The sequence below is a fragment of the Hydractinia symbiolongicarpus genome, chromosome 10, assembly GCF_029227915.1.
Source record: "Hydractinia symbiolongicarpus strain clone_291-10 chromosome 10, HSymV2.1, whole genome shotgun sequence".
NCBI lineage: Eukaryota > Metazoa > Cnidaria > Hydrozoa > Anthoathecata > Hydractiniidae > Hydractinia > Hydractinia symbiolongicarpus.
The window spans coordinates 12175622-12200875 of NC_079884.1; the positions used below are offsets into that span (position 1 = coordinate 12175622).

The 25254-nt window shown below is 34.7% G+C and overlaps 2 protein-coding genes across 7 annotated transcripts; one reads left to right on the top strand and one right to left on the bottom strand.

The window, feature by feature from the left end:
- The first annotated feature begins 1247 nt into the window (after nucleotides 1-1247).
- LOC130612590 (leucine-rich repeat-containing protein 72-like) lies at nucleotides 1248-7053 on the top strand. 5 transcript variants are annotated; one of them, XM_057433927.1, is made up of 7 exons: nucleotides 1248-1319; nucleotides 4755-4824; nucleotides 5044-5242; nucleotides 5334-5423; nucleotides 5888-6049; nucleotides 6287-6344; nucleotides 6746-7051. In XM_057433927.1, the coding sequence occupies exons 1-7, from the start codon at nucleotides 1273-1275 to the stop codon at nucleotides 6915-6917; spliced, it is 798 nt and encodes a 265-aa protein (XP_057289910.1). In that variant the 5' UTR covers nucleotides 1248-1272; the 3' UTR covers nucleotides 6918-7051. The 5 variants fall into 5 exon arrangements, with proteins under 5 accessions (XP_057289910.1, XP_057289912.1, XP_057289911.1 ...); XM_057433929.1 differs by having other exon boundaries at nucleotides 1257-1340; nucleotides 6746-7049; XM_057433928.1 differs by lacking the exon at nucleotides 1248-1319 and adding an exon at nucleotides 1502-1581 and having other exon boundaries at nucleotides 6746-7050.
- On the bottom strand, nucleotides 6998-25237 carry LOC130612588 (probable cytochrome P450 4s3). Of its 2 annotated transcripts, XM_057433923.1 has the most exons (13): nucleotides 25080-25237; nucleotides 23482-23683; nucleotides 22363-22445; nucleotides 21563-21671; nucleotides 21113-21247; nucleotides 20695-20802; nucleotides 20199-20270; nucleotides 10964-11180; nucleotides 10214-10452; nucleotides 9769-10044; nucleotides 8653-8871; nucleotides 8131-8428; nucleotides 6998-7514 (listed from the first exon to the last, which is right to left on the bottom strand). In XM_057433923.1, the coding sequence occupies exons 2-13, from the start codon at nucleotides 23650-23652 to the stop codon at nucleotides 7291-7293; spliced, it is 2151 nt and encodes a 716-aa protein (XP_057289906.1). In that variant the 5' UTR covers nucleotides 23653-23683; nucleotides 25080-25237; the 3' UTR covers nucleotides 6998-7290. The 2 variants fall into 2 exon arrangements, with proteins under 2 accessions (XP_057289906.1, XP_057289907.1); XM_057433924.1 differs by lacking the exons at nucleotides 6998-7514; nucleotides 8131-8428; nucleotides 8653-8871; ... (1 more) ...; nucleotides 10214-10452; nucleotides 10964-11180 and adding exons at nucleotides 17489-17636; nucleotides 18285-18421; nucleotides 18704-19663 and having other exon boundaries at nucleotides 25080-25235.
- Between the last annotated feature and the right edge of the window lie 17 nt (nucleotides 25238-25254).

The following is a 25254-nucleotide window of genomic DNA, read 5'->3' on the forward strand; positions in this document are numbered from 1 at the left end:
CTATTGGAAAATATCATCTGTGGCAAGATTCACTTAATTGTGACAAACTTTAAATCTTTAATATGTATGCGTGTTTTCTTGTAGACGTTTTTCAAAATAAGCAAATCATCAGTCATTAAAAGCAAGCAAGTCATTAAAAATTGTTGTCGAAGCCTAAAAAAATATCAGTGATCAAAGTTACAAAATAAAATGAAATTTCCTAGGTATAGGTATAAACATGCGCTAACCGTTTTGAAAGACTGAATCGAATGCAAGCAATTTTATGACCCAAAATTAAATTCCAGGAATTTGCGCTAAACTGGCTAACATTTATTACGCGAAATATATAAAAAAGCCTGATTGCTGGAATCTTGTATTGGTGACGATATTCTCTGTTATATGGGAAGAAATAACCTCGTCCCCAGGACTTGGACGGAACCTAATTTAAAAAAACCTTATGCCTTAGGGGTGAAGTTTTCGCCTTTTTGACCTCGATGCGGGAGGTAAAATTACCCGTCAAGTAAGCGCTAGCGGCCCTGGCATAGTCAAAAACCCTGGGGACGGGGATGTGTGGCAGCAAAGCATTAAGGAGCGATATTCCTGTAGGTTCCCTTTAAAATAGGATTTAAGAAAGAAAAGAAAAGTATATGTGACCTTCTTAAAAGCTTTTCGCGTTCACACTGGAATCTTTAGATTGCTTTTTAAAAAACTTCATGTGTTTTCAACTATACTCTTCCAACAATTTCGGAACACCCTATAAAATTACAGGATGTCGATTTGGATAAAAGAGTTGATAGAGGAGCAAGTTATGGGCTCAAAATATTGGGTGAACATGTTTTATGGACAATAGAAGTCACTTGAGTGGATTGGAAAGATAGTTATTTGCAATGCTGATGCAAGAAATGAAATAAAAAATAAATGTGTAAAGGGGGTCCTAACACGAATATGGTATATTTATGTCTTCAGAGGATATTGCTTTATTAAAAGTCTTTTGTGATTTCCAGAAGATCTTTTTAATTCTTTCAGGGAGAGTTTCAGTAGATTCACCGTAGTTACTTCTTAGGTGGTGCGTAAGTCAAAAACTTAATAGGCCTCCCAACCAAGGGAGGAACAAACTAGTCCGGGGATTGTTGCCTGATGTCAAAGCAAGCCGCTAAGTCTAACTTCGCCACCGGCCCCGATGTCAAAAGAGCAAGAACCCCTGGGGACAAATAGGGAGTAGGGAAAGGTAACTAAATTTTAGAAAAAACTGGAAACTAAGTGTCTTTTGGAGAAATCACAACAACAACAAATATGGCAGCCCCGGCGTGGGGTTCATGTGCTTTTTTGAAAATGCTAAGGTGTTCTTCTTAACATTATTCGTAAGTTAATAAAATTTGCTTATAAATTGTTATGAGCGTTGCGCTTCTAATAATGATTTACATCATTATTAAAATTGAAGAAGAACTACTTTGTTCATCACTAACATACTGCCTGGCAGTGGTGAGCGGGTTCAATCCGAGGTCCCCAGAACTGGGAGCCGCAGACGAACCCACTACGCTACGTGTGGCAATATGTTAGTGATAAACTCATATAGTTTATCCGGATGGTGTGTATACCTAGGTGAATATTTATCATACACATTGATATTTCATTCTCAACAGAGAATGCTTCACCCCTAATCAGACCTTTGATCATGACAGGCGGGTATAATGTGTGTAAGTCATATTGAAGAAGAACTACTTCTTCAACAATAACATACTGCCTGGCAGTGACCGAGATTCGATCCGCGGTCCCCCCAGGACTGGGAGCCACAGACGAACCCACTACACTACGTGTGGCAATATGTTAGTGATTAACTCAAATAGTTTATCCGGATGGTGTGTATACATGTGAATATTTATCATAGCACATCGATATTTCATTCTCAACAGAGAATGCTTCACCCCTAATCGGACCTTTGATCATGACAGGCGGGTATAATGTGTGTAAGTCATATTGAAGAAGAACTACTTCTTCAACAATAACATACTGCCTGGCAGTGACCGAGATTCGATCCGCGGTCCCCCCAGGACTGGGAGCCACAGACGAACCCACTACACTACGTGTGGCAATATGTTAGTGATTAACTCAGATAGTTTATCCGGATGGTGTGTATACATGTGAATATTTATCATAGCACATCGATATTTCATTCTCAACAGAGAATGCTTCACCCCTAATCGGACCTTTGATCATGACAGGCGGGTATAATGTGTGTAAGTCATATTGAAGAAGAACTACTTTGTTCATCACAAACATACTGCCTGGCAGTGAGCGGGATTTGATCCGCGGTATCCAGAGCTTGGAGCCACAGACAAACCCAATACACTACATGCAGCATTATGTTAGTGATAAACTCAGATAGTTTATCCGGAGGGTGTGTATACATAGGTGAATATTTATCATAGCACATCCGTATTTCATTGTTATCAGAGAATGCTTTACCCTGATCAGACCTGTAAACAACGTTTGAATTGCACTGGAGCAATTTTTTATTGCATCCACTTTCCAGGCTTTACAAATATGTTTATAAATATTTCCTCTTTTCTATTTATACTGAATAATATTACCAATTGTGTAGGATTTGAAATCTGACACGAGTCCGCGAGTCCGACTCGCGCTGAGACTCACATAAGTCATGGTGACGCAAGTCCACTTGGACTTGCACTAAAAGTTTAGAAAATGAAATTTAGATTTATTTAAGCATATTTTAATGTGCATTATTTTTAGTTACCTTTTGGTTAGTTTCGTTTTATATTATAACCAATGAAACGATAGTAAAGAGCTTTTATTTAAACTTAATAACCAAGCATAGTAATTAATGTCCCATCCACCATTTTTCACAATATGCCAACATCGCTATGTTTTGCTGCCCTACGACAGTCAGACTTACCAAGTTAAATCCTGTGATGAAATCAGCGTATTACCCCGGGGTTGTGTGAAAATTTTTTTTAACTTTCAGGGGAAAAACCTAACGCACTTTCAAAAGAAACAAGTATTAGGTTTTTTAATAGTAAACTTTGTTCAGATTATATTATTTTAAAAATGCGATTCAATTCATGTCATTTGTTTTAAGCATAAATTAAAATAATAAAAAAAATAATTAGACTCGCGTAAATTATTTTTAGGCGAGCCTTTTTAGACTCGGCAGACGCACGCAGCGTAATTGATGCGAGTTTATTAAGACTAGCCTGAACTAGGGTTGGATTTCAAGCCCTGTTGTGTAAATTTTTCTGTTCCGTCAATTTAACCTGGTATTCCACAACAAAGTTAAGGGACACAGGCTATTGCACAAACTAAAAAACATTATGAACAGCATTCTTCAACTTAACTCTATTCAGTCTGGGGTTTTTTGAACATCTATGACCGGAGGCGAAATCCGCCCCCCCCCCCCTTAATAACTTTTCATAGGGTTGTTTAAATTGAATCAAACTTAGCACACTTATAGTACATCATAAAAAGAACAAAATGGCAGCAATAAATTTTTGCTTGCGTCAGCACATTTTCTGTGTTGTCATTAGAAGCTTGAAATTTGTTAAAAATGCCACTATCTGCTTAAAATTTAATTACGTTAGTTCCAGAGCGAATTTTTGCATTCTGTTTGAAGTTTCTGAAAGCTAAATAAAAGTTATTTAACATATTTTCCGGTTTTTACAAGGATCGCATAAAAAATTGCCAAAAATTCCCGAAAATCCGGGTTTTTCCGATTTTCGAGTAAAATCCTACAAAATTGGAAAATCGGGTTAATCACGTGTCCAAATTATGCTAAATAATTCTTCTTAATAAAACAAAGTTGTGTTGCAAGTTTCAAGTTCTAAGGATAATCCTAACAGGAGTTATTAAATTTTCCCAATTATAAAAATTTCATAGAGATATTTAGGGGTAGTTTCGAGTAATGGCCAATATCAAAACCTCTGAAAGGTATGGGACCTAAAAATTTGGCATGTAAGTGTCTAATAGATAAATATTTAAACTCAGTAAGTTTCATAGCCATTTAACATAGCAATAAGGAGTTATTAAAAAAATCCGTCAGGGGGAGCGGAATCCTCCCCCCCTCACCCCCGGACCGAATAGGGTTATAGGTGCGTAATCACCTTGTTGGCAAATTTTTGTGCCTATTTTATTGTAAAACTGAAACAAAATTTTCAGGAAAGTCATAACTCGTCCAAGAAAAATTTAGAAAGACATGAAAAGTATCACAGATTTTTATATTTTATTGCCAGCTTAAAAAAAATCTTATACCCACCCCCTTCTTAACAGCCTAAAGTTGTTAGATAATATAAAAGTAGTGTACCAATAACTTCCAAAATTTTTGCAAGAAGCCAGTTTAAAAAAAAATTAGAAGTACTTAAAATTTCAGGTTTGATATTTGCAGTAAAATTTGTTCCTTCAAGGTAGATAATATTTATATTTATAAACGTTTCAGAAAAGCAAAAATATAGAAATGAATGCCAAAAGGGATGTAGATGTTGATGAAATATACTTGATGAATTGGTTTGTAACTGTTTATAACTGTTTATTTTATGAAATTGTCTAACGTCTGTGTAAAGTAATCTAATTTATCTGAACTTTAAAAAATATGGTATTTTGTCCTCTGTTAATACTCTTACAGCTAGTATATACTTACGGTTATTAGTTTGTAAAAAAAATTTGCTTATAAAGATATTGTCATTAACTCAAATGGATGGTTGTTAAATTTTTGTTTCGAATTACCTTGTTGTATGTCTGTGAATATTATTTTTTATTTTGTTTAGCCAACTTGACAAAGCTCCTGATATGAGTAAATTCAAAAATCTGAGACGACTCTACCTCAACAAAAATAAAGTAAGTTGTTTTGGGTGTGGGAATATTTTAGTCTAAGTTTCCAACCCTTTTTTGGTGCAATATTAAGGGTGCCGAATTTATGGGTTTCAGATTCAATCAATGTGCATGCTTGATTATTCTAAGTGAAGATTAGTACTCTGAGAGCCTGTGGGTTTGATTACAGTCATAACAGACTAACTTTATGCCCAAAAATTATTAAAAAATATTGCTATTATCTAGATGTTTCTAGTCGGGGAAGGACTTCGTCAAAATTTTATATTGACCGAATTATATCTTCAAGATAACATGTTAACAACAATCAACAGTGCATTGCAACATCTAACTTGTTTACGGATATTGTTATTACATCATAATCAACTCACTGCAGTAACTGACGTCATATATGAACTGAGACACATGATGAATTTAAAAGTGCTTAGTAAGCATATTTGATAGTAAAAAATTGATCTAATATATAATAGATACAGCAGTGCCTCATTAATCTCCAAAATATATATTTTGTTGTGCAGATTTGTTTGGAAATCCATTGGCTCAGGAATATGATTATCGAGACTATATAATTTACTCTGTTAAATCGATGGAACTATTTGATAGAAAAGGTTGGTTTACTTTTTTTGTACTGTTGTTGTGGTAAACACTTGTGCCATGTTGAAATTAGTTAACAAATAAGTACATTTAAGATAGAAATGACAAGGCGAAGTAGTTCACCTTGCTTGGCTTAGTAGTATAGCATAGCACATGAAATTTTAAGTGGCTTTTACACTTTCGAAGTTTTTGAAATGTTGTTGACCTCATCCTCGTCTTTTAAATTTGCATCATTGTTGTTTTCTGATAGATATTTCGCGAAATTAATATTTTTTCGCGAAAAACTATGTACCTTTCGTGAAAATAAATCTTAGCGCAAACTTTACTAAACTAAACAGCATTTTTTTTAAATTTAAAATTTTAGCTAAAAATGATTAGTTAAAAATCTGGTCTACTATTGGTGTAAAATTCAATGAAGACTTAATCTAAGTAAGATACCTGTAGAAACATTGTTAGTCTGAGTGCCTCTTTTTTATAGCTATCACTTCAGATGAGCGAGACAAAATTGCAAAAAAATACGATGTTCATGAAAAAAAAATCAAGGATACGATAGCTTTTGGTCGACGAGTTAAAGGTCCGCCTCCACGCCAACAAGAAATGCTCAGTGGACATCTTGACAACACCTCTGACCAAAAAAACAGTGAGCAAATTTTCCCAATCATTGAGATAAAAATTAAAAAGAAGATGCTAGAGGCAGAATTTTACTGGCTCACACAATTGGTACTGAGATTAAGTGCAATAAAAAATTATTCGTGTTTATGACACGCAAACATTCTGATATTAATATTATTTGCGATATTAACATTTCCCTACGTCATCAGTCCACTTAATCTCTTACACCTAGGATTACTAATACGATTCTTTGTTTTTTTTACAGAGTATGACATTGAAAGACTCCAGAGGGAGGTAGAAGAAAATAAAGATATTTGTAGCAGGTTGTAATTTAATCTACTTCAATGGCGAAAACGGGTTGGGTATTTAAAAAACATCAAAATAGGGAGTTTTTTAACGCAGTGTAAGTCCACAACAACATAGAATTCTCCTTACGGGGTTGTACAAATCCATAACGAAGTAGTGTAGAAGTCTGTAACTTTTCCTCTTTTTAGTCTAAATGATCTGCCTCTTAAGACAATACGTGGTTTTTAAGATATAGGATGCGCTTTATAATAAACCTTCGTTTTAAGATCAAGTTTAGGTTTATATGTATATATATATCTTACACCATTTCAGATGTCTGTCATGATTAGCATGATGTTTCTTGAGAAATTGATTTATATTAGATTTCCTGGCATTATTTTACTCTTTAAGCAACTTAAGAATGTATATTTGATTATAGCAAAAACTCACTTGAAAATGTGTATGCGGCTGCAGTTGAAACTCGCGCCAAAAAAAGATCCATCATGCAGTTCAAAACGTTTAGTTGGGTTGACATACTAAAAGACCGCGAAGAAGCATGTGACAAAGGAGTTGCAACAGACCCGATTATATTTTCAGCGAAATTTAGATGAACTTATTAATAAGATGTAATTTTTCAAAAATTAGCATTTTATTCTGATTCACATGTGACAAAATCCAGTACTACGAAACATTACTTCTCAAAAACTTGTTCTAAATTCAATCTGATATACCGGTTTCCAAACATAAAAAAAAACTAGATTAAAAAGTCTAATTTTATGTCTAAAGTGTAAGAAGTCCATAATTGTTAAAAATCACGTTTGTGTAAAAAGATTAATATTTATTATTGTTGTTGAAACGATATTTTAGTTGTAAATAAATCCTTTCTTTATTGATGTTTTTTTCATATTGCAAAAGAACTGTGTGAACGTTCTTGTAACCGATTGTTCTTTCGTTCATAATTGCAAGCACAAGACTAAAACCATGTTATGAGGTTAACTTATGAATACGTATTGTTACTGGTGGTGTGGCAGTCACAGTGAGTTGTATTTGTCGTATAAAACACCTTTTATCTTCGTCTACCGTCAATTTGAAATTCATCAACAGTCTTGCTGCACACGTCAACATTTCATTCATAGCGAATTTTTTCCCAATGCAGCTGTAAGGTCCATATCCAAAGGCAAGCCAAGAGCCTGCTTTGTTGATGTTCTCTAAGAATATGAATAATCAGACTGACTTACAACCTCGTCCCCAGTGTTGTTAGGTAAAGCAAATGTACGAAAATGTAGAAGAAAAGGCAGTGGCTTAAAACACCTGAAACGTTGGTTGTTTTTATTTAAACGATAATCGCACTACCTTTTTACCAGCACACAAAATATTTCTATCGTCTGAATTAATTTTCGCGCAAATAAATTTTCGCCAATGTTTTCTTTAAGATTTATTTTCCTTTTCTTTATGGCGAAAAGAAATGTTAACGAATCAGCTAAGAGAATTTGATATAATAGTTACCGTCCCACTCCTATTTCACCAATTCATGCGGAAAATATTTTCCGAATCGGGTAATTTTAGATTTTCTTTTTCTCAAGCCAAAATTTTCGCAAATGGGAACGAAAAATCACGAAATTTTGCGAGAATTACTTCAATTAAAGTGAAAAAAATCGAGGAAAATTTTATGACGAAATAAAGGACTATTATTACAAAATGGAGCAGCGTTTATAAATGATTTGGGGAGCTACCATAACATCGGGGTAGGTTGATAAGGAAACAGAACAAAGTGAAGCATTTAATGAGCGGTAGGGCGTAAATACTGGAAGCGAAAACTCTTACCTTTTTCGTCAAATCTTTCTGGTCTAAACTCGTTCGGTTGCGGAAACAATTCTTCATTCATATGGAATAAATTAAACACGGTTTTTATCATCTGATTTTTCGGTATGAAATATTCTCCTATCTTACAATCCTTTGTTGCAATTCGGCCAACTCGGATTGACGAATTATATACACGGAGCGTTTCTTTAACCACGTTTGTTAAATAGCGCATTGCATTGATGTCTTCTAGTTTAACATCGTCACGTTCTTCCAATATACTTTTTACTTCTTTGCGGGCTTTTTCTTGAACGTCCGGATACTAGAGAAAAAAGTTGATGGTGAGATAATATAGCCCTCCAGACGTGCTTCGCGCTACTTCAACTTTGTCTCCAGGGTTTTTTGCTTTTTTGACATCGAGGCGGGCGGCGAAATTATTAGCCGTCAAGTAAGCGCTAGCGGCCATGGCATGGGCAACAAACCCTGGGGATGAGCATGCATGCTACTTTGTACTTCCTGTTAAAAAATACGCTATTTTGTACCTACCAGAGCGAGTGCGTAAAGAATCCATGTTAAAGCTGTCGACGTCGTTTCATATCCACCAAGCAAAAATGTAAACAAGTTATCGCGGATGTGTTTGTCGGTAAACACCTGGTCATCAGTTGACGTGTTTGTATTTTTCATTTGATCGAGAAGCATGCAAGACAAAAAGTCGTCTGGTATGTCTTCGTTATTTGAGATTTTTTCTTTTCGTTCCATTATGATCTGAACAAAAAAATTACCGCCTTATTTGGAGAAATCAACTGAATTTTAAAACATCTTTATTATAAACGCGATGAGTTGGTTTTTCTGTACAGCGCAGATACAAGTTTTTCGTGTGGTGAAGTAGTTACACAACTCTCTTTGTTGTTATTTTAAATCAGTAATTGAGCCAAATTCTAAAATTACGAGGTAGGCCAAATAATACAGAGATCATCTCCTTTTTGTAGGTCCAATTTTTATTTTGTTATTCTAAGAGCTAAATATTGTTGACCAAGATTCAAAATGTCTGATCGATTGACCTTATTACGCAGACATCAAGTTTTTAAAAACAGAAAATGAGAGACCACATTTGTAATAATTGGCAATAAAGTTGTCGGCAACTTTTTTTTAAACTTTACTTGAGCCTAGCATGTTATTTGATGCTTGACTTAATTAAGCCTTTTAGTTGTTGTTGTTCATATAACTAAGCTTTCAGTCCAGTACACATGCGCCTTCAATAACATTAAGCCGGTCACAATTTATTTACTACTTAAGGGAAAAAATGTATCTAGTTTTTCTATGTTTGTGGCTATTATTGTAAAGTTATAAAGAAACAAGCAAGCTTGCATATTTTTTTATCAATTTATTTTTGTCATACGTTTCCTGCTAAAATTAAGTATTTGCATTCTCTACAAAATTAAATTCCCGCCAAATTTGATTTGATTTGTCAAATTAAATTCCACCAATTTAACTACTTTTTGCCACCCATTTTTTTCGCCGATAAATTTCTTACTGCCAAAAAATTTGTTCTTACTAAAATTAATGCTTAAGGCGAAACTTGGAATTCAAAATTAAATTATAAAAGCCAAAGATGGAGATGGGTACATCCTTGGTACATTGGACCGCACAAGCAGCATTTACCTTGGTTATGACTCTTTCCACGTAGGTTATAGCGTCTCTTCTTTCTTGACCTGGACCAAAAGGCGCGTGTTTCAAGAATGGAAATAATCTCAGAAGAAGATGTGTATTGGAGTTATTGATTAAACTAAGAACCATACTACAAGCCTTAGTGAATTCGTTTTTCGCCAAGACATCACCTGTTGTGTAATTACACAGCCCTTCGCTAACGATTTCAAATGAGAATAGTTGGAAATATTTCAAGACTTGAATGTTCTCTCCGTCTTTTTTTAACCAGTTCTATAAAACAAGAAGTAGTATCGAATTATGATTTTTCATTTTCTATATTATCTCCATCCTCCTTTTCTTCTTTGGAAAAGGGTGTTGAGTGGGAGTGTCATCGAATAGGGTGGTTCTACAGTTTTATCTTAGAAGTCATTAAAAAATATTGGATTAAAAATTATTTAACCTCAATTAAAATTTTAGCGTGTTTATTTGAAGTCGCCATATAACTTCGTAATTTCTCAGGAGTAAACGAGCGACTTAAAATCTTCCGCTGCCATTTGTGCGCTTCTCCGCGTGCGAGAAGTAACCCGTTTTTAATTAACGGGACGGCTTTATCCAAGAGATCTGAACGGGCGAATGTTTCTGGATGGGATAGAACATATTTCGGAAATTCAGGATCTAGAAGGACAACTTGCTCAGGAACTAAAAATAAATCAAAAGCAAAATTATCACAGTACGTCGATCTTTCGCAGCAAAATTTTTTGAATATTTCACGGCGAAACCTCGGTGTAAAAATTATCAGCAATGTGGCCCGACAAGGTAACTCTTTATCTATAGCAACAGTGTTGCAGAGAGGTTGGGGCAGAGGTTTATCGCCAAGACGAAGTTTTAAGAAACATTTGTGTTTTCTAACGGCATTCATTCATTTTTAAATTCACTCATTCATTTATTCATTTATTCATTCATTCATTCATTTACTCATTCATTTATTTATTCATTCACTCATTTAATCATACATTCACTCATTCATTCATTCATTTATTCATTCATTCACTCATTTAATCATACATTCACTCATTCATTTATTCATTCATTTATCCGAATACAATCTTGTCCCCAGAGCTGACATCGAAAAAGATATAAGATGTGCTTGCGACGAAGTAGTTAATTAACATATACAAAATATAAAATAGATAAGAAAAGCAATACTTACGTGTCAAATTGTTGATGCGAAACAAGCCATCCTGTTTGTAATCTTTGGCAAATTTTTCATACACAAGCAAGTGGTCTGCTTTCCAAAAATATGGATAATGTTTAAAAAATGGCCATGACCATGGTTGACGTATATGTTTAAGTTTGTCTGACCACGACTCATACAGCTTATAACCAAGAATGATGGATATGATTGTAGCGAAAGTTATCAGAATCATCTAAATATGTTGAAGGAAGAAAACTATCCTATCTATTCAATGACGCTCTTTTTACAATTTTACCAACATGGTACGAGGCTGAAAAAAACATAATATGGTGTCATAAACATATATGGGTTTTTGGACAGCAGACCCTGCCCCCTTACTTTCGAAACTGTGTCCTAGGTTCAGAAGAGTCTTATAAAGCTGTCAAGTACATGCTAATAAGGAAACATCCGCTGTCCTCCAGGTTCGCCAAAATTGTCATCGTTTTAACACAAAAACTTAATTGGTACCACTTAAGTAACGTGTACCAGTTAGCTTTATCAGAACTTTCAAATTCAGTATTTGTAACAATGTCAAAGCAGTAAAAAAGTTACATTGGGAAAAAACACGACCAAGAAACAGAAAAAAGCGATCGCGCGTGTAGCTATGTTTTGCAGCCTTAATATCGTTCTTAGGCTCTTTTGTGTCTATCTTAACATCGTTACGGCGAGATGAACATGACTTTTCGTTGTTCTGATTTAAAATAGATACAAAAGGGGGATTCGGAACAAGGTTGTAACTTCGCCAGTTATTATTTAACGGTGAATATAACTCTTTTCGGTAAAAAATGACACCTTGAATATTTTTTGGAAAAACTAAGGGCTGGTTTCTATCCTTAGCAAATCCTTTTTGAAAGACTTTTTGTAATAATATAATATAATTTGTAATAATTGTATTAAAGTCTTTTGTTAAGTAAGCCTTGTAAGGTTTTCTTAACATTTGCATCAACTATTCGAAATTCATTAACAAATTTATTTGGTCTATTAGAAAAATTAGACACAATGCCACTTCCACTGGCACCTTTCAATCCTAACGCACTATAAATTTAAAGCCCCACCTTTACCTCTAAATGAAAACAAAATCTGATAGTTTTGTTACTTAAAATCATTTCTGCCATCTACATAACTAAAATTTATCATGAAAAGAAATTAACAGAAATTGAAAAGCAACGTTTTCTTATTAAACCAAATAACAAAGATGGTAGCTTGTCATGATGATATATTTGAACATCAAAACATTAAGTACTGCAAGAGATTTATGATCGAACAAAATTTAAGTATTTAACATTCGTGGCGTAATTATTTTTTATGTAAAATTTCTGCGCTAAACTTCTATTTTATGTGATCTGGAAGCTGTAAGTAAAGACTGTCTTCCTTAAGGTAGCATGCTGAATATAATGTAAGCAAAAGTAGGTATCTCTTTGGAAGAAAAAGTCAAACATCTATCTAGTTACAGTCCACAGTTTCCACGTTTAAAAGAAATCCAAACCTTTCTAAAATGGATTTCAGTTTTAAGTTGATGTCACAGTTTGAAGCAAATCAAACATATATTCTCGAAATTAAACTCTGCAGAAAATTTAACTGTTAAATTAGTTGCCATTTACTAAAGAGGCTTCGTTACATTTATGGTGACAAAAGTTATTGGTTTTTAACCAGTTTTCGTGAACCTTGTCCCTAGGGCTTATTGTGTTCTTTCATATTAGTACTGAAGTTAAGAAGACTGAGGGCTGAGATTGTTTCTTCAACTATAAGACATGTCCAAGAGAAGAGACATCTGTCAGTGTTTTCGTAATTTATTTAGGATCCAATGAAAACACTTTCGGAAGAGGTTATATTTCTTTTTCTGTATTGTTGACTCGATTAATTCAATTTTCATTGGATTTATGTCTTGGTTAGCATTCGCTGCAGTTTGTTGATGAGTATAGCAGTGTGATTTAGCTTTAAAACCATCATCTACTCGAATAAATTTTCCAATTGAAGGATTTAAAAACACCAAAGGATATAATGATTGTTTTTTTGGTTGCAATTCTTTAATTTGATTATCTAAACAAAAAAAAGTATTGTTACTGGCTTGTTTTTGGAATTAGTTCCACCAAGCAAGGACTTTCATCTGACGATTCGAATGTGATGCAAATAGTGCAAGTTATATGCAACTGCTACACCAAGAAAACAAACATTGCGAAGACATCAAATTGCAAACATTACCTTCGCCAACTGCAACTACAATGTCATCTTTTTCAGTTGCATCAACTGATCGTTTGTTGCTGCTCTTGTCGCATGCTGTTACAGATGCTTTTTTGTCAGTAAACAGTTCTTGCAGCAATGTTCCATCGCAGTTGTTCTCAACATAGATTGGTAACGACAATACACTACCAAAGGAAACTATTGAAGAAGTATCATCTGCGGCAGAGAACTGTTTTCGGCGCGAGAGTAACTCACAAAGCAACTTTTCATCTTCAACTTCATCTTCACCAGTAAACAAAGATGTAACACTACCAAATGAAACTAACGAAACAGTTTCATCAGCTTCTTCTGTGTGGCGGACATTAGCATCCACAGAAACATCATAGAGGGAGAGCATTGAATATTTATAAGCTTTCTCGCAACTCTTCTTCATATCATCAATATGCTTTACAAACATTTTTAATTTAGATTCTCACAGAGATTAGAAAAACGTCTTATCTCGCCAAGGTTTAACGTAACCCAAAGTTCTTTCCGTTGAAATATAATTTGACGTCATAAACATTTAATGTATTTGACGTCATGCATAGCGATTTGATTTGATCGGGTAATTGTTTTTGCTTCAGTAACTATCCAAAAACGCTCAGAATCTGTAGAATCCTTTCTCCTTTTAAATGCGAAGTAACATTTGCGGTCATTATATCTTCTTGTTATTTCTTTATTTTGAGCCCAGTATAAGGTATAGGTCTCAAACGTCTCTAAGGTATAAGTCTTACACGCTGATTGATATAGTGTTAAATTAACGCAAATATGGTAGCTTTCTTAGCTTTTGATGACATCACTGCTTTGAGCGTGTGAAGGTTTAAGAATGTTTTACAAGATTCCAATATTGAAATACCAATTTGTGGCATCTTGGGGCAGTGATTGAAAGCTAATATTGTCCAAAATTTAGTTAAGAAGTTGATATAGAGGAGATTACTCTCTTCTCTGAAATTGTTACGATTCAACCTACCCATGCTATACTTGACGATAGCAGTACAAATTTAATACCAACTCAAAGCAATGGTAGTGATTGGAATTTTTTTTATCATTAGAGGAATGTTTCCGACATCGCTTTATTACTGTCGTTACAGGCTAGTAGGGACGGGGGAGGAGAGGCAAGGTGGAGTCCTAAATAACGATAAGAGAATACTGTTGTCCCTAACGCCAAGACTTTGTTTTTTTAGTATTAAAGGTATTACAGAGGAGGCTACAACAAATCACGAAAACTCGAGGCCACTGAAGAAAACGTTGCGTTATGACATATTGGGAATGTTAGAGAACGATAAAGGAAATACTATACAGCAGACAACAAAGGAAGTGCCGTCAGAAAAGTAACGAAAAGTTGGAACAAAATCTCGGATATGGTTAAACACAGAACAGTTTTGGAGTGTTTTATAGTTTAAATAAAACTGGGTTATTCCAAGACTGCTAGCTAAACGTGTTTGGGGAAACAATATACAATATTGCACATGCCCTCTCGTGTAAAAATAGGGGCTTCGTCAGACTACGCTACAATGTATCATACCACCAGCGATCTCTTGGGTTGCGACCAACGACTGCCAACAAGAGATAAGATACACGCCTTGACAGAAGCGCAGCGGGATTTTAAACTCCTGGTCAAAGAGTACTTTTAGACGTACAGGTATTTCGTCTAAGGTCGCAAGCAAACAGAGGTTTGGAATTTAAAAAATGTTTTAAGAAAAACGAGGACGAGAAGAAACGTGGCTACATCAAACATGTTTGGCAAGTCGGAAACAGGACATTCACGAGGTAACAGTTTTCCACAAGCAGGGAAATGAAAAGAGAGTGCAAAATCTTTTACAAACGATAAGCACACTTAATGTTAGAAAAAAGAAACGTGTCTCTTGCAACAGCAATAAAACAAACAAGCTGGAATTTTACTGGACGTACAACATAGTTTTCCACATCATTTTTAGTGTCTGTTTAAACACATCTTTGCAATCCTGCTCTAAACCTGATTTGTTTCAACGTAGAGACGAATTTTGAGAGATCTTTATTTGCACGTAAAAGACTGTTTTACTACCCTACGCTACATATATTCAAACAGATTATTTGTTCCTTTCATCTGTAAATTTTGCACTGTATGTCAGAGCTGGTACACTATTGATTTACATGAATTAAAAAAACATTTATAGGAAGATAAATGCTGAAGCTACCAAAAAATAAGAAACTTTAACTACTGCATTTTTTTGGCTTTAAAGAAACTAATAAAAGTGATTTTCCATGAAATATCTTTTCATGAACTCTTTGTGCATCTTGTTATGTGATTAAATAACGTACAGAGACAAGTCGATATCAATTTCATTCGATATATGTATAAGTTCGAGAAACCAAGTAAGAAAGACACGTTCAGTGCTAAATTAGCCAAAAAAGTTAAGGAACTGTCAAAATTAGAGCCTCTCACTGGTTTCTTTTTAAAGCGATATGTGTAATTTTACCGAACCCCGCAAAAGTGCATGATGGAAATCGGTTGGGGAGTTTTAGTATTGAGAGGCTTAGAGCGCGTTTTTTAAAATATAAAGAAGCTTCTGTAGCAAAGCTGTGTTACTGCTTCAACCACAATGTGTTTCCTTGTCACATGTTGTATGCAAAAAGGGAGACTGGTGCCAAAACTCTTGTCTCTCCAACCTTCGGAAATTAGAATATGCAACCTCGTTCACAGCGCATGTTGTCTCTTTTCTATAACCGGGACGGTGGTACAAACCGTATAGCCGTCAAGATACTAGATGGTCTATAAACGAGGTTGTGACATACGTACATTTAAGATCATTAGTAATTGCATAATTAGTCAAGTCAGGTCACAGTACCAAAAAATACCTAAATATATATTAACTTTTATGCACATATGAATATCATATATTATTTCAGGAGAAAAGCCATTTTGAAATGTTCACAAGGTGTATAATGTCTTTTTCTAAACTGTTGACAATTTCTTCATATTCAGCCTAAAGATCCTTAAAAGAGTTTTTTGAATGAGTGAAAAGTTCATCATATTTGCGTGTCCAAAGTATCCCCATGTTTACTTCATAGATGTTATAAAAACATTATATAAACATAACGAGCAAGTATTATACATACCTTCGCAAAATTCTTTTCGTAAGACAACACATATAATATATTTTTATCCTTGCAAACTTCTATGTTGTAAAAACAGACTTCTTTTTATTACATGTAATTGGATAATTTTATTAGGTGTAGTGACCAATTAAAAAAATCACTCTCCTTCAAAGGGGAAGGACTCTCCTTCAGGGTGAGTAGTAAAATCAATAGATTAATACTACAAAATGTTTATTACTCCCGACATAACATAACATAAAATTTTTTTTTATTGATTACTGCCCGTTAGAAGAAAAAAAGCTAACATAACAAAGCGAAGTCATCTTCCTTCAGAATTTCTTTGTTGCGCAGTAACGTATTCATAATGAAATTCGTGCCTGTCAATTTATCCCTGTTCTTGTCCCCTGGGCTCTTTGAGACAAGTCTTGTGCTTTATCTCGAAGAGCTTTGGGGACGAGAATGTTTTTTTTTCATTGTTATATTTTTAGAACTTGGCCGAAATCTTGAAATTTACACCTATTTTGATCTATTCTTTTTTCCGCTACAAATGAGGATCGGTTCCTTTATTCAACTTACCCCTTTTTTTAAGCAATTCTTCTGTTTTCATCAGCCTGAAGGCTACTTTCCATTTAACTGCGCTTCAGACATCGTGCGAATATCTTATGAGTTTTTTATTAGCGTGTACGCTTTGAAGCGCGCACGCGGTAACAAAAAGAGTTCGTGAGCTTTGACGGAAAATGCACTCGAGCCTGAAATGTTGCTAAATATTTTGCTAATTTTAGGTTATGGGGTTGCTTGAGCGTGTCTTTTATTAACGCAGCGATGATAAGAAAAGCTTTATATCAAATGCAAGTTATGGTGCATATAAATTCCAACAAAAATTTAAAGTTTTGTGTTCAGGCTGGTCTAATAAAAACATCAGATTTAAAATTTTCAAATATATTTACAAAGTGCGCTACAAATATTTATTAAATATTTTTAAATTGCGATGAAAATAAAATTTAAAATGTAGAAAAAATACATTTATAATGATTTTTACAACAGCGGTTACAAATAATCACATTTTCATTAAAATCTTTCCCGCCAAAAATATTATCTAATTTTTTTCAACAACTTCATAGCTTGCATAAACTTATCGCTAGCCAAAATCAAATGAGGGAATGCTTGCAGAATTCGTACATTTCCGCAGGGTAAAATGAGACATTGTTTACACATGCTGGGAATTTAAGTTTTCTCAGCAATTGTTTCTCAGGATGAAGGAAAACAAAATAATTTCTTCTTTCGATCTTTCAAAACAACGTTCATGTTACTGTCTGTTAGAGTCTGCTGTCGACCAAGATCGTCATTATAACTAAAAAAGATGTTTCGATAAAATAAAGAAACGATCTATATGTGTAACCTGTAGCAGTAGCGTTTTTTAACAATTGCAAACAAGAAATGACATGTATTTTAATCAATTCCGTTATGGGGGTCTCAAAGGTACATGAATAGACAAAACTCACAAAAATTTAAATGTAGAATTATCAATGCCAATTAGAATGGAATATCTTTGTAGGATCAAATATTCCAGATTCTTAGTGTTTCGAAAAAATATTTTATTGTTATTCCTTTTTTATTGCCCAGATATATAGGTGTTTGAATATGCTTTTTTTGTTGAAAACTTTGGACCAATTTGGACCTGTTTGGACTAAAAAAAATATAACTGGCGTGAAAAAAATAAAGTATAAAAAATAAAGAAAAGACAGTCAATTGAGTATGTTTTTTCCTGTTCAATGTGCAAATTTTTTTATTTTAAGAAGTCTGACCATCTGTCAACAAAATTTCAGCATGCTTCTTGTACTCTCAAGTCAAGTTCTTAGCATTGGCAGCATTTATCTTGATGAAATCCATAAAACCTATTACATGGCGAAATTGACCTTATTTTGTAAATACAAAGCGGAGATCTGGAAACAATCAACAGGAATACAGCAACGTCAACAATAACAATAACAACAATTACCACAACTCGATTCGTTCAGGAATCTTTTGTGCTTTCACGATACTTTGAAGCTGACTTAACGAAGCATCTTCCGGCACTTGTAGTCTTTGAACAAAAGTGAATTGTACTTCGTATTCTTGGTAGACTTTACCTGATAACTGAAAAGTAAAGTCATTGTTCAAATACGTCTTAAAGAAGAATACAACGAATAGATTTTCGATGCAACTTTGAAATGACTGACCAGCAATAGTACTTAGTTTCTTTGTTCGCCAACTAACTGACAGACCACAAAGGGAGATTAAAAGTAATTTTTAAATCTCCTGGAATAAGAAAAATTGGCTGATTGCTTCTAAAAATAGTTCTGTAGTAATAAGTGTTAAGTAAACTCATTGTGTTTCTACCACAGGACACCAGACCTTGTGTCAATAAAACATAAATACCTCGGTCGCCTCTCTATCCTCCGCTTCATTTTTTCTCCCTATGTTAGGCGGCTTTCCATTTGCGGCTGGTCTGAAGTTTTTAATTTCTCTGACAAATTCATTTTCCGAGCTGTCAATGGATTTACGTGGAAAGTATCTTCTAGGTGGTATAACAACACTACCAGAGCCTCTGCGTTCTTCTTTGTTCTCCTCCACAGATATTTTCCTTACTTCTGCCGGAGGTGGAGGGGGAGCTCTTTCGGGTTTTGAGAGATTGCTTGTTTTTCTCTCTCTATTGGTAGTTACCTCTTGGGAAACTGGTCTCACCGGAGGTAGGGCTTTATTAGGTCTTTTGTTTGGAAGAGAATTAGTGGAAAGACCAGGTCTGCTACTTGACGGTACTGGTGGCGGCCGTCTACTGTGGAAGTCATCATCATCTATTTCCTCGTATACCTCATCATCGCCATCACTGTCAGCAGTGAAACCTAGCGCGTTATATTCTTCTGTTGGACTTTGCAAGACTGCTTCGTAATTTTCATGTTCGTCTGGTACATTTGGTATCGGCTTTCGTGGCGATGGTAAACATGGCGGAACACGAGGCGGTTTGCTTGGAATATTTCTATTTTTTACATTTTCATTGTTGTTTATATCAAATTTTGGCGAAGGTGGTAGTGCAGTTTTTGGTGGTAGGCTGCTAGTTGTTGGAAGAAGGTTACTAGGTTTAGGTAGCGGTTGACTTGGAGGTGGATGTAACCTACCTCTTTGGGGTAGCGTAGATGATGGCGCTGGGGGAAGACTACTCCTCGGAGGTGCGGGAGGTAGACGTTTACTTGGTGGTCCCTCTATAACACGCCCAAGTTTAAACTCAGGTAACTGTTTACTTGGCGGGCGTGGTGTTACACGCAAGGTTTTCTTTCTTTCTGGAAGTCTCAACTCGGACAATAAAACATTTCTATTGGCGGCTTGGGGTTTGTTTGGAACCTGAAAGTAAGGACTTGCTGTCAATTGAAATGATTTTTTTTCCCGTGTTCGCCTTATGCCAGGCGTCCGCGTGGGGATTGCATTTGCATAATTATCCAATTAAATGAAACACAGCTGGAATAACTAGCTTAAACCATATTTATTTGTGAATTTTTTTTTAGATACATAAAAACTTTCCATTAAAGCGCTTTAACGTTCTGTATTTGGGATGTGTAAAAAAACATTTTAAAATGCGACACCTGTAATATGGCAGCTTTGAAAGTTAAGACCAGTCATTTTGCAGAGGAATAACTTTTTAGAAGTCAATTAAATTTTTTTATTATCTATATTATAATGCCTGTATACGTCTGCCCGTCTGCCTGTCACGCAAAATGGTAGCTTAGCTGCGACGGGCGAATCCGTGGATTTTCCACGGGTTAACGACTAGTTTTAAATAAATATTCTATGAACTTATACCTTTCAAATGAATAAGAAATCGTAAATATTCAAAAACAAATATTTTTATGTGTTTTGTGTATTAAGAAGGGTAACTTACCTGTTTAGTCTGTGTTTCTTTTAAACCTGAAAAGCACGCGTATATCTCATCTGTATTTTCTGTTGAGATTACCTGAAATAAAATCACTGTTGCGAAAAATTCCCTCTCAATATTCAGTGTTGGAGATAGGCAAAATTGATTTTGTATAACAGAAGATTAGGAAGTTGCTACTCTTACGATCCACATTGTCCCCAGGGGTTCTTGCCTTGCAACAAACCCTGAATACGAGGATGTCTAGTGATTTGATAATATGCGCGCTTCTTTTATAAGAATACAAAAATTTTAACCAAACTGGCCATAATTCACATTTCCTATTGTTGTAAACAATAGAACGAATTATTTTAACGCGAAATCCTTATCTGGTATTTTTCAAAAGCAAAAAAGCGTGTATTAAACAAGTCACCACCTGAACTGAGAACGAGGTTGAAAGACCAGACATTTTACTTTTTTCAGCGGACTATAAAGTTTAATAAAAAAAGAAAAGAAAACAGCTGACCTTTGATTTTCCAAGATAATTCTTTTTCTTTAAGTTATCCACTGCTGCTTTAGGTGGCCGAAATATTTCACTTTGTGGAGGAATAAATGGAGTAATCGGGTAGCCAGCCTACAACGAAAAAAAAAAAAAAAAAGTAGCGAAAAAGGTTATACAATCATTCTTAATTTTACGTTGAGATCTCGAGTGATTTTACAACTTCTTCTCAGAGCATGTTTTTTCTTATTTCGCACTTGACTGATCCGAGACAACGACTGTATAAATGACACTCTAGGAACAAATTCGCTCGGCCGTCTGCGAATTAGGAATTAATACTCTTTAAATAAATGTTATGTGAGTCTTGAACAAAGAGTTGTAGCTTTGAATCTTTCTTCGTAACGATAATCGGAATATCAGATTGCAAATTTTTAAACTTGGTTACCTGTAGCATGCTTAATAAATCCACTATGCTATCGTGTCTTTTCTCTGCTTTGCACCCAACAGCTTGCAGTAAAAGTCCTTTCGCTTGTCCAAGTTTATTTTGACTATAGGCTATGACAGCTTGGTTGGTTAGGATCTAAGAAAATATAAAGTCGTTTTGAAGTATTTTCTTATGCTTACCTTCTTATAAATAACTCATTTTTTATCCAAGTTTTTTTCCGACGTGGTATTATCTCACTCACACAATTATTGTTTGCGACGGAAAACAGTCTAACCTGCACATAGCGGATACTTTTTTCGAAATCGTAGGTGCTAGCTATGTACAAGTTTGACATTTTGCTTAGATGGATAGTAACCGAGACGAGGGTAACTGATATGAAATTTTGATAATTCCGCAAGCTAGATCTCCCCTTAAGGTTGTAACCATCAACATGTTTGAGTTTAACGTTACCTCACAAGAGTAGAGTTGGTATTTCAATCCCAGTTGTTTATAATCCACAAATCTATTTCCTCTGAGCAAGCTCAAAGATTCTTCAAAGTTCTTCATTGATTTATCGTAACTAAAAATGAGGATGAACCATGTACTTCGTGGTTTTCCAAGCTCAGAAAATGTTACAATTATATTTTTTGGACTACTTTAAGAGAAGAAACTTTAAAGGTTATTTAATTTCATTTTCTGCCAAGGTTTCCTCCGCAAACACGCATAAGTTGCTCAACGATGAAATCGCAGAATTTAAGAAAAAAATGTAAAAAATTATTTTGGCGGAAAAAAGGCAATTGATTTTTACTAGTCGTTTGCTCGTGTAAAAATCCACGGGTTCGCCCGTCGCAGCTAAGCTACCATTTTGCGTGACAGACAGACGGACGGACGGACCGACGTATACGGGCATTATAATATAAATTGTTAAAATTGCAAACCACGAAAATTTACTCCCGCGAAAATTTCTCAAAGAAAATCGAAAATTTCTCCGTGATTTTGTTACCTCGGAAGTTTCTACCCTTAAAGTAAACTTATTCATGTTCCATGTACATCATTTTTCTTTTTAGGGGCATTAAGTTTAGGGAAATGAGCGCCAAATAAGTGCAAAATAGGGAGATAGGGATAGCAAGGTAATGCTGTCAGGCTGAGAAAGCTACATCATCTAGAGTTTAGGTATTGCTTAATTGGAACATTCAATAAATCGGACCAATTGAACGAACCAATTGCTACTTCGCCGAAAAATATGTTTTGTTTTTGAGAAAATGACCTACTTCATTTTAAGGTAATTTGTCAATCCGAGCATAAAATATCCAATCGCCATGTGTCCGTCCAAGTCAACTGCAGCTTGGTAGTTCTATAAAATATGAAGGTCGGTACAGAGTTAATAATTAAAATTTACGTTCAGATTCTTGGAAGGTTCTTTATGGAGTTCAAAAATACTTAAAAACTAATGAAAATAAAAAATGAAAATAATAAAGAGGTCACCTTTTCAAAAAATACAGTTTACTTCAAAGAGGATAATACAATATTTGCTATTGCTTGATTTAATAAGCAAAATATTGGCCATTTTGATATATTGGCACTCTTAAATGTACCCATATCAAGAAAACTCTAAGGAATTTTGATAATGTCCGTGAAGAAACTTTATATACTTTTTTAAGAGCTTTCCAAATTGACTATTCAAATTCGACCTTGAAGGAAATTAGAAACGCTATCTCAAATAGCTTCTTTAGGCATTTGCTTAATGACATGCTAAATTAACTTTACTTTACAGAGAAAAAATATATAGATCTCATTCTATGATTCTAAGTTCAGTGAATTGAACATAGAAACATCACTTTCTGGTTTCTTGTTACTATACAGATTACCACTCGCTTTCTAGTGATAATTCAAAGAAGCACTATTTTGAAATATCTTATTAACAAAATGACTTTTCTCTTTTCCTTAGTTCTAAAACGCGTACAGTCCTTACTAAATAAGGTTGACAAAAGACTGTTTGAAGTCCGTACCCACAAGTAGTAACTTAAGCTATTTTTATAGTAGACCTACATATTTGAAATACTCGGAGTTTACTTTCAGTCTGTTAAACTAGATTTACACTGAAAACGCAACTTATGCGGCGCCGCACGTCGCATAAAAACACTAGTTAACAGACCCACATACTGAAGTGTTTTCGCAGTCTTCCGGCTGCAGAGCATTGGCAAAGTGATGCTTCTTCCCAACTTTAAATCATTGCCTTCTTGACAATTGAAAAAGGTCCTAAAACTTAGGATGGTTGAGAGGAGAAAAGTACTGGTAATCAAGTCACCTTTCTTGTCAATTCTTGTCTCCAAACCTCTTTGGTTTATCTCAAAGGGCACTGGGGACGAGAATGGCACTTATCATCTTACCTGTATTGCGGAATTGACATTATTTATGCGCAAATAACAACAACCGATGTCAAACAACATTTTTGAATTTGATGTCACTTCACGAAACTTCTGGATGGCTTCTTCAATGTTTCCATCATCGTATAATTGTACGGCATCGAACCACGCTTGTACATCATCCGCCGAAGACATGACTTAACGGTAAGTGACCTGTTGAATAAGCCTGAAAAAAAAATTACATGGGAAGCTTACAAGGTAATGAATAACCAGTAAAATCTGAAATTCATTGAAATTTGTTTTTTTTAATATTGTAAAGTCGTAGTGAAATAACCATGCAGTTGTTAAAACATAAGAAATGGCCGTTGAACATTGATTATTCGTTTTTTTTTCACTTTTATTTTCGGTTGTTGGTCACAGCGTGACCTTCGTATGAATAAAATTACGTCATATAAACAACATTTTAGTGTGATAAGCCAACTACTTTTGATACCAAAGTCAGTTTAGCAATAATAGTTTGAAGAGACAATTTTATTACAAATACTGTTTCGCATCTGCGAGTTCCAGAAAGTGAAACAGAAACAAAATGAAAAAAGTCTACTCGAATATCTACTCGATTTGAAAGTTTTTAAAGGATGTTCTTTCGATGACGTAAAAAGTCATCATAAACACACGAGAAAAGTATTGATAAAATGAAATTTAGTGAGAAGTCTACATGACACTCATAGATTTGGGAAACACCGTGTTTTTGATAATGATTCTCCAGAAATTCTAAAATTCAATTTTCATATTATATTAGACTTGATCTTGGTGTTAGGAAAGATGTCCAACATGCGCACGAATCTAATCGCATGTCTGACGCATGGGAAAGGGTGACGTGATTTCAGTTTCTATGTTTTAAAAATGACACAGACGATTCTTACAAAGCACATTGGTTACCGTTTTGAGACATGTTTCTGTTTTTACCAAAAACACATTGAAACTTTCCCAAAACGGACATTCTCTGAAGCGGAAAGAGACTAGCTATTTGATTCGCTCCACGGCAGGTAGGTTATTAAGCGAAAAATTTTTTTCCCAGGTGAAGCTAAAATCGACCTCTATGAAGTCGACATTAGCAGATATTTTTTCACTTCTTGACTTCTGTGTTTGTTTAGAATAAGTTATTTTCTATTTTATCTAATGGCCTGCCATTGAACTTTTCAGTCATAGTTACAGGACGGATTTCAAATCCTTATCTATTACCACCATTCGCTGTAGATAATTCCAGAACACACCCCTCTCTTCTTTAGAGAGGTGCTTTCATTGGTTAGAAAAACTGGCTTTAAGTCACTGAAAGTTACGTTTTTTTCACGAAAAAAGGTTTGGAAAGTTTATCAAACACAGCCGTTTCAATTATTCCATTGTATGCTTCCTTACTATGATTGAATGAATAATCGAGTTATTTTCTAAATTTTACAGTCGAAATGAGAGAGACGAATCGTGTGCGTGAAGGGTAAAAAGGCGCGAATGGACGGATAAATTTATTATGAATAACATGTCAAGCTGCACACAATTCACAACAGTACTTTATTTTACACATTTAAAACAGTGCGGTGACAACAGCACACGAAAAAAATACTTACTTTTACTCTTTGGTTGTTGTTTTTTCAATATACATATATATTTACAAAAATATTTTCTAAAAACAGTTCAACACGATAAAAAATTTCGATTGTGTCACAAGTAAAATCAAAACCACTTTCAATCTTGTCCCACTTCAATATTGCACTGCACGAAATAAAGTTTTAATACTTTATC

What these genes read in the sequence shown, in the direction of transcription:
- LOC130612590 (XM_057433926.1), top strand. Translation starts at nt 4,445, where the DNA reads ATGAATGCCAAAAGGGATGTAGATGTTGATGAAATATACTTGATGAAT. An exon ending in TCTACCTCAACAAAAATAAA is followed by an intron (nt 4,825 to 5,043) that starts GTAAGTTGTTTT and finishes GCTATTATCTAG; the next exon opens with ATGTTTCTAGTCGGGGAAGG. An exon ending in CACCTCTGACCAAAAAAACA is followed by an intron (nt 6,050 to 6,286) that starts GTGAGCAAATTT and finishes TTTTTTTTACAG; the next exon opens with AGTATGACATTGAAAGACTC.
- LOC130612588 (XM_057433923.1), bottom strand. Translation starts at nt 23,652, where the DNA reads ATGTCTTCGGCGGATGATGTACAAGCGTGGTTCGATGCCGTACAATTA. An exon ending in ATTATCTTGGAAAATCAAAG is followed by an intron (nt 20,271 to 20,694) that starts GTCAGCTGTTTT and finishes ATTTTATTTCAG; the next exon opens with GTAATCTCAACAGAAAATAC. An exon ending in ACGCTAAAATTTTAATTGAG is followed by an intron (nt 10,045 to 10,213) that starts GTTAAATAATTT and finishes CTTGTTTTATAG; the next exon opens with AACTGGTTAAAAAAAGACGG.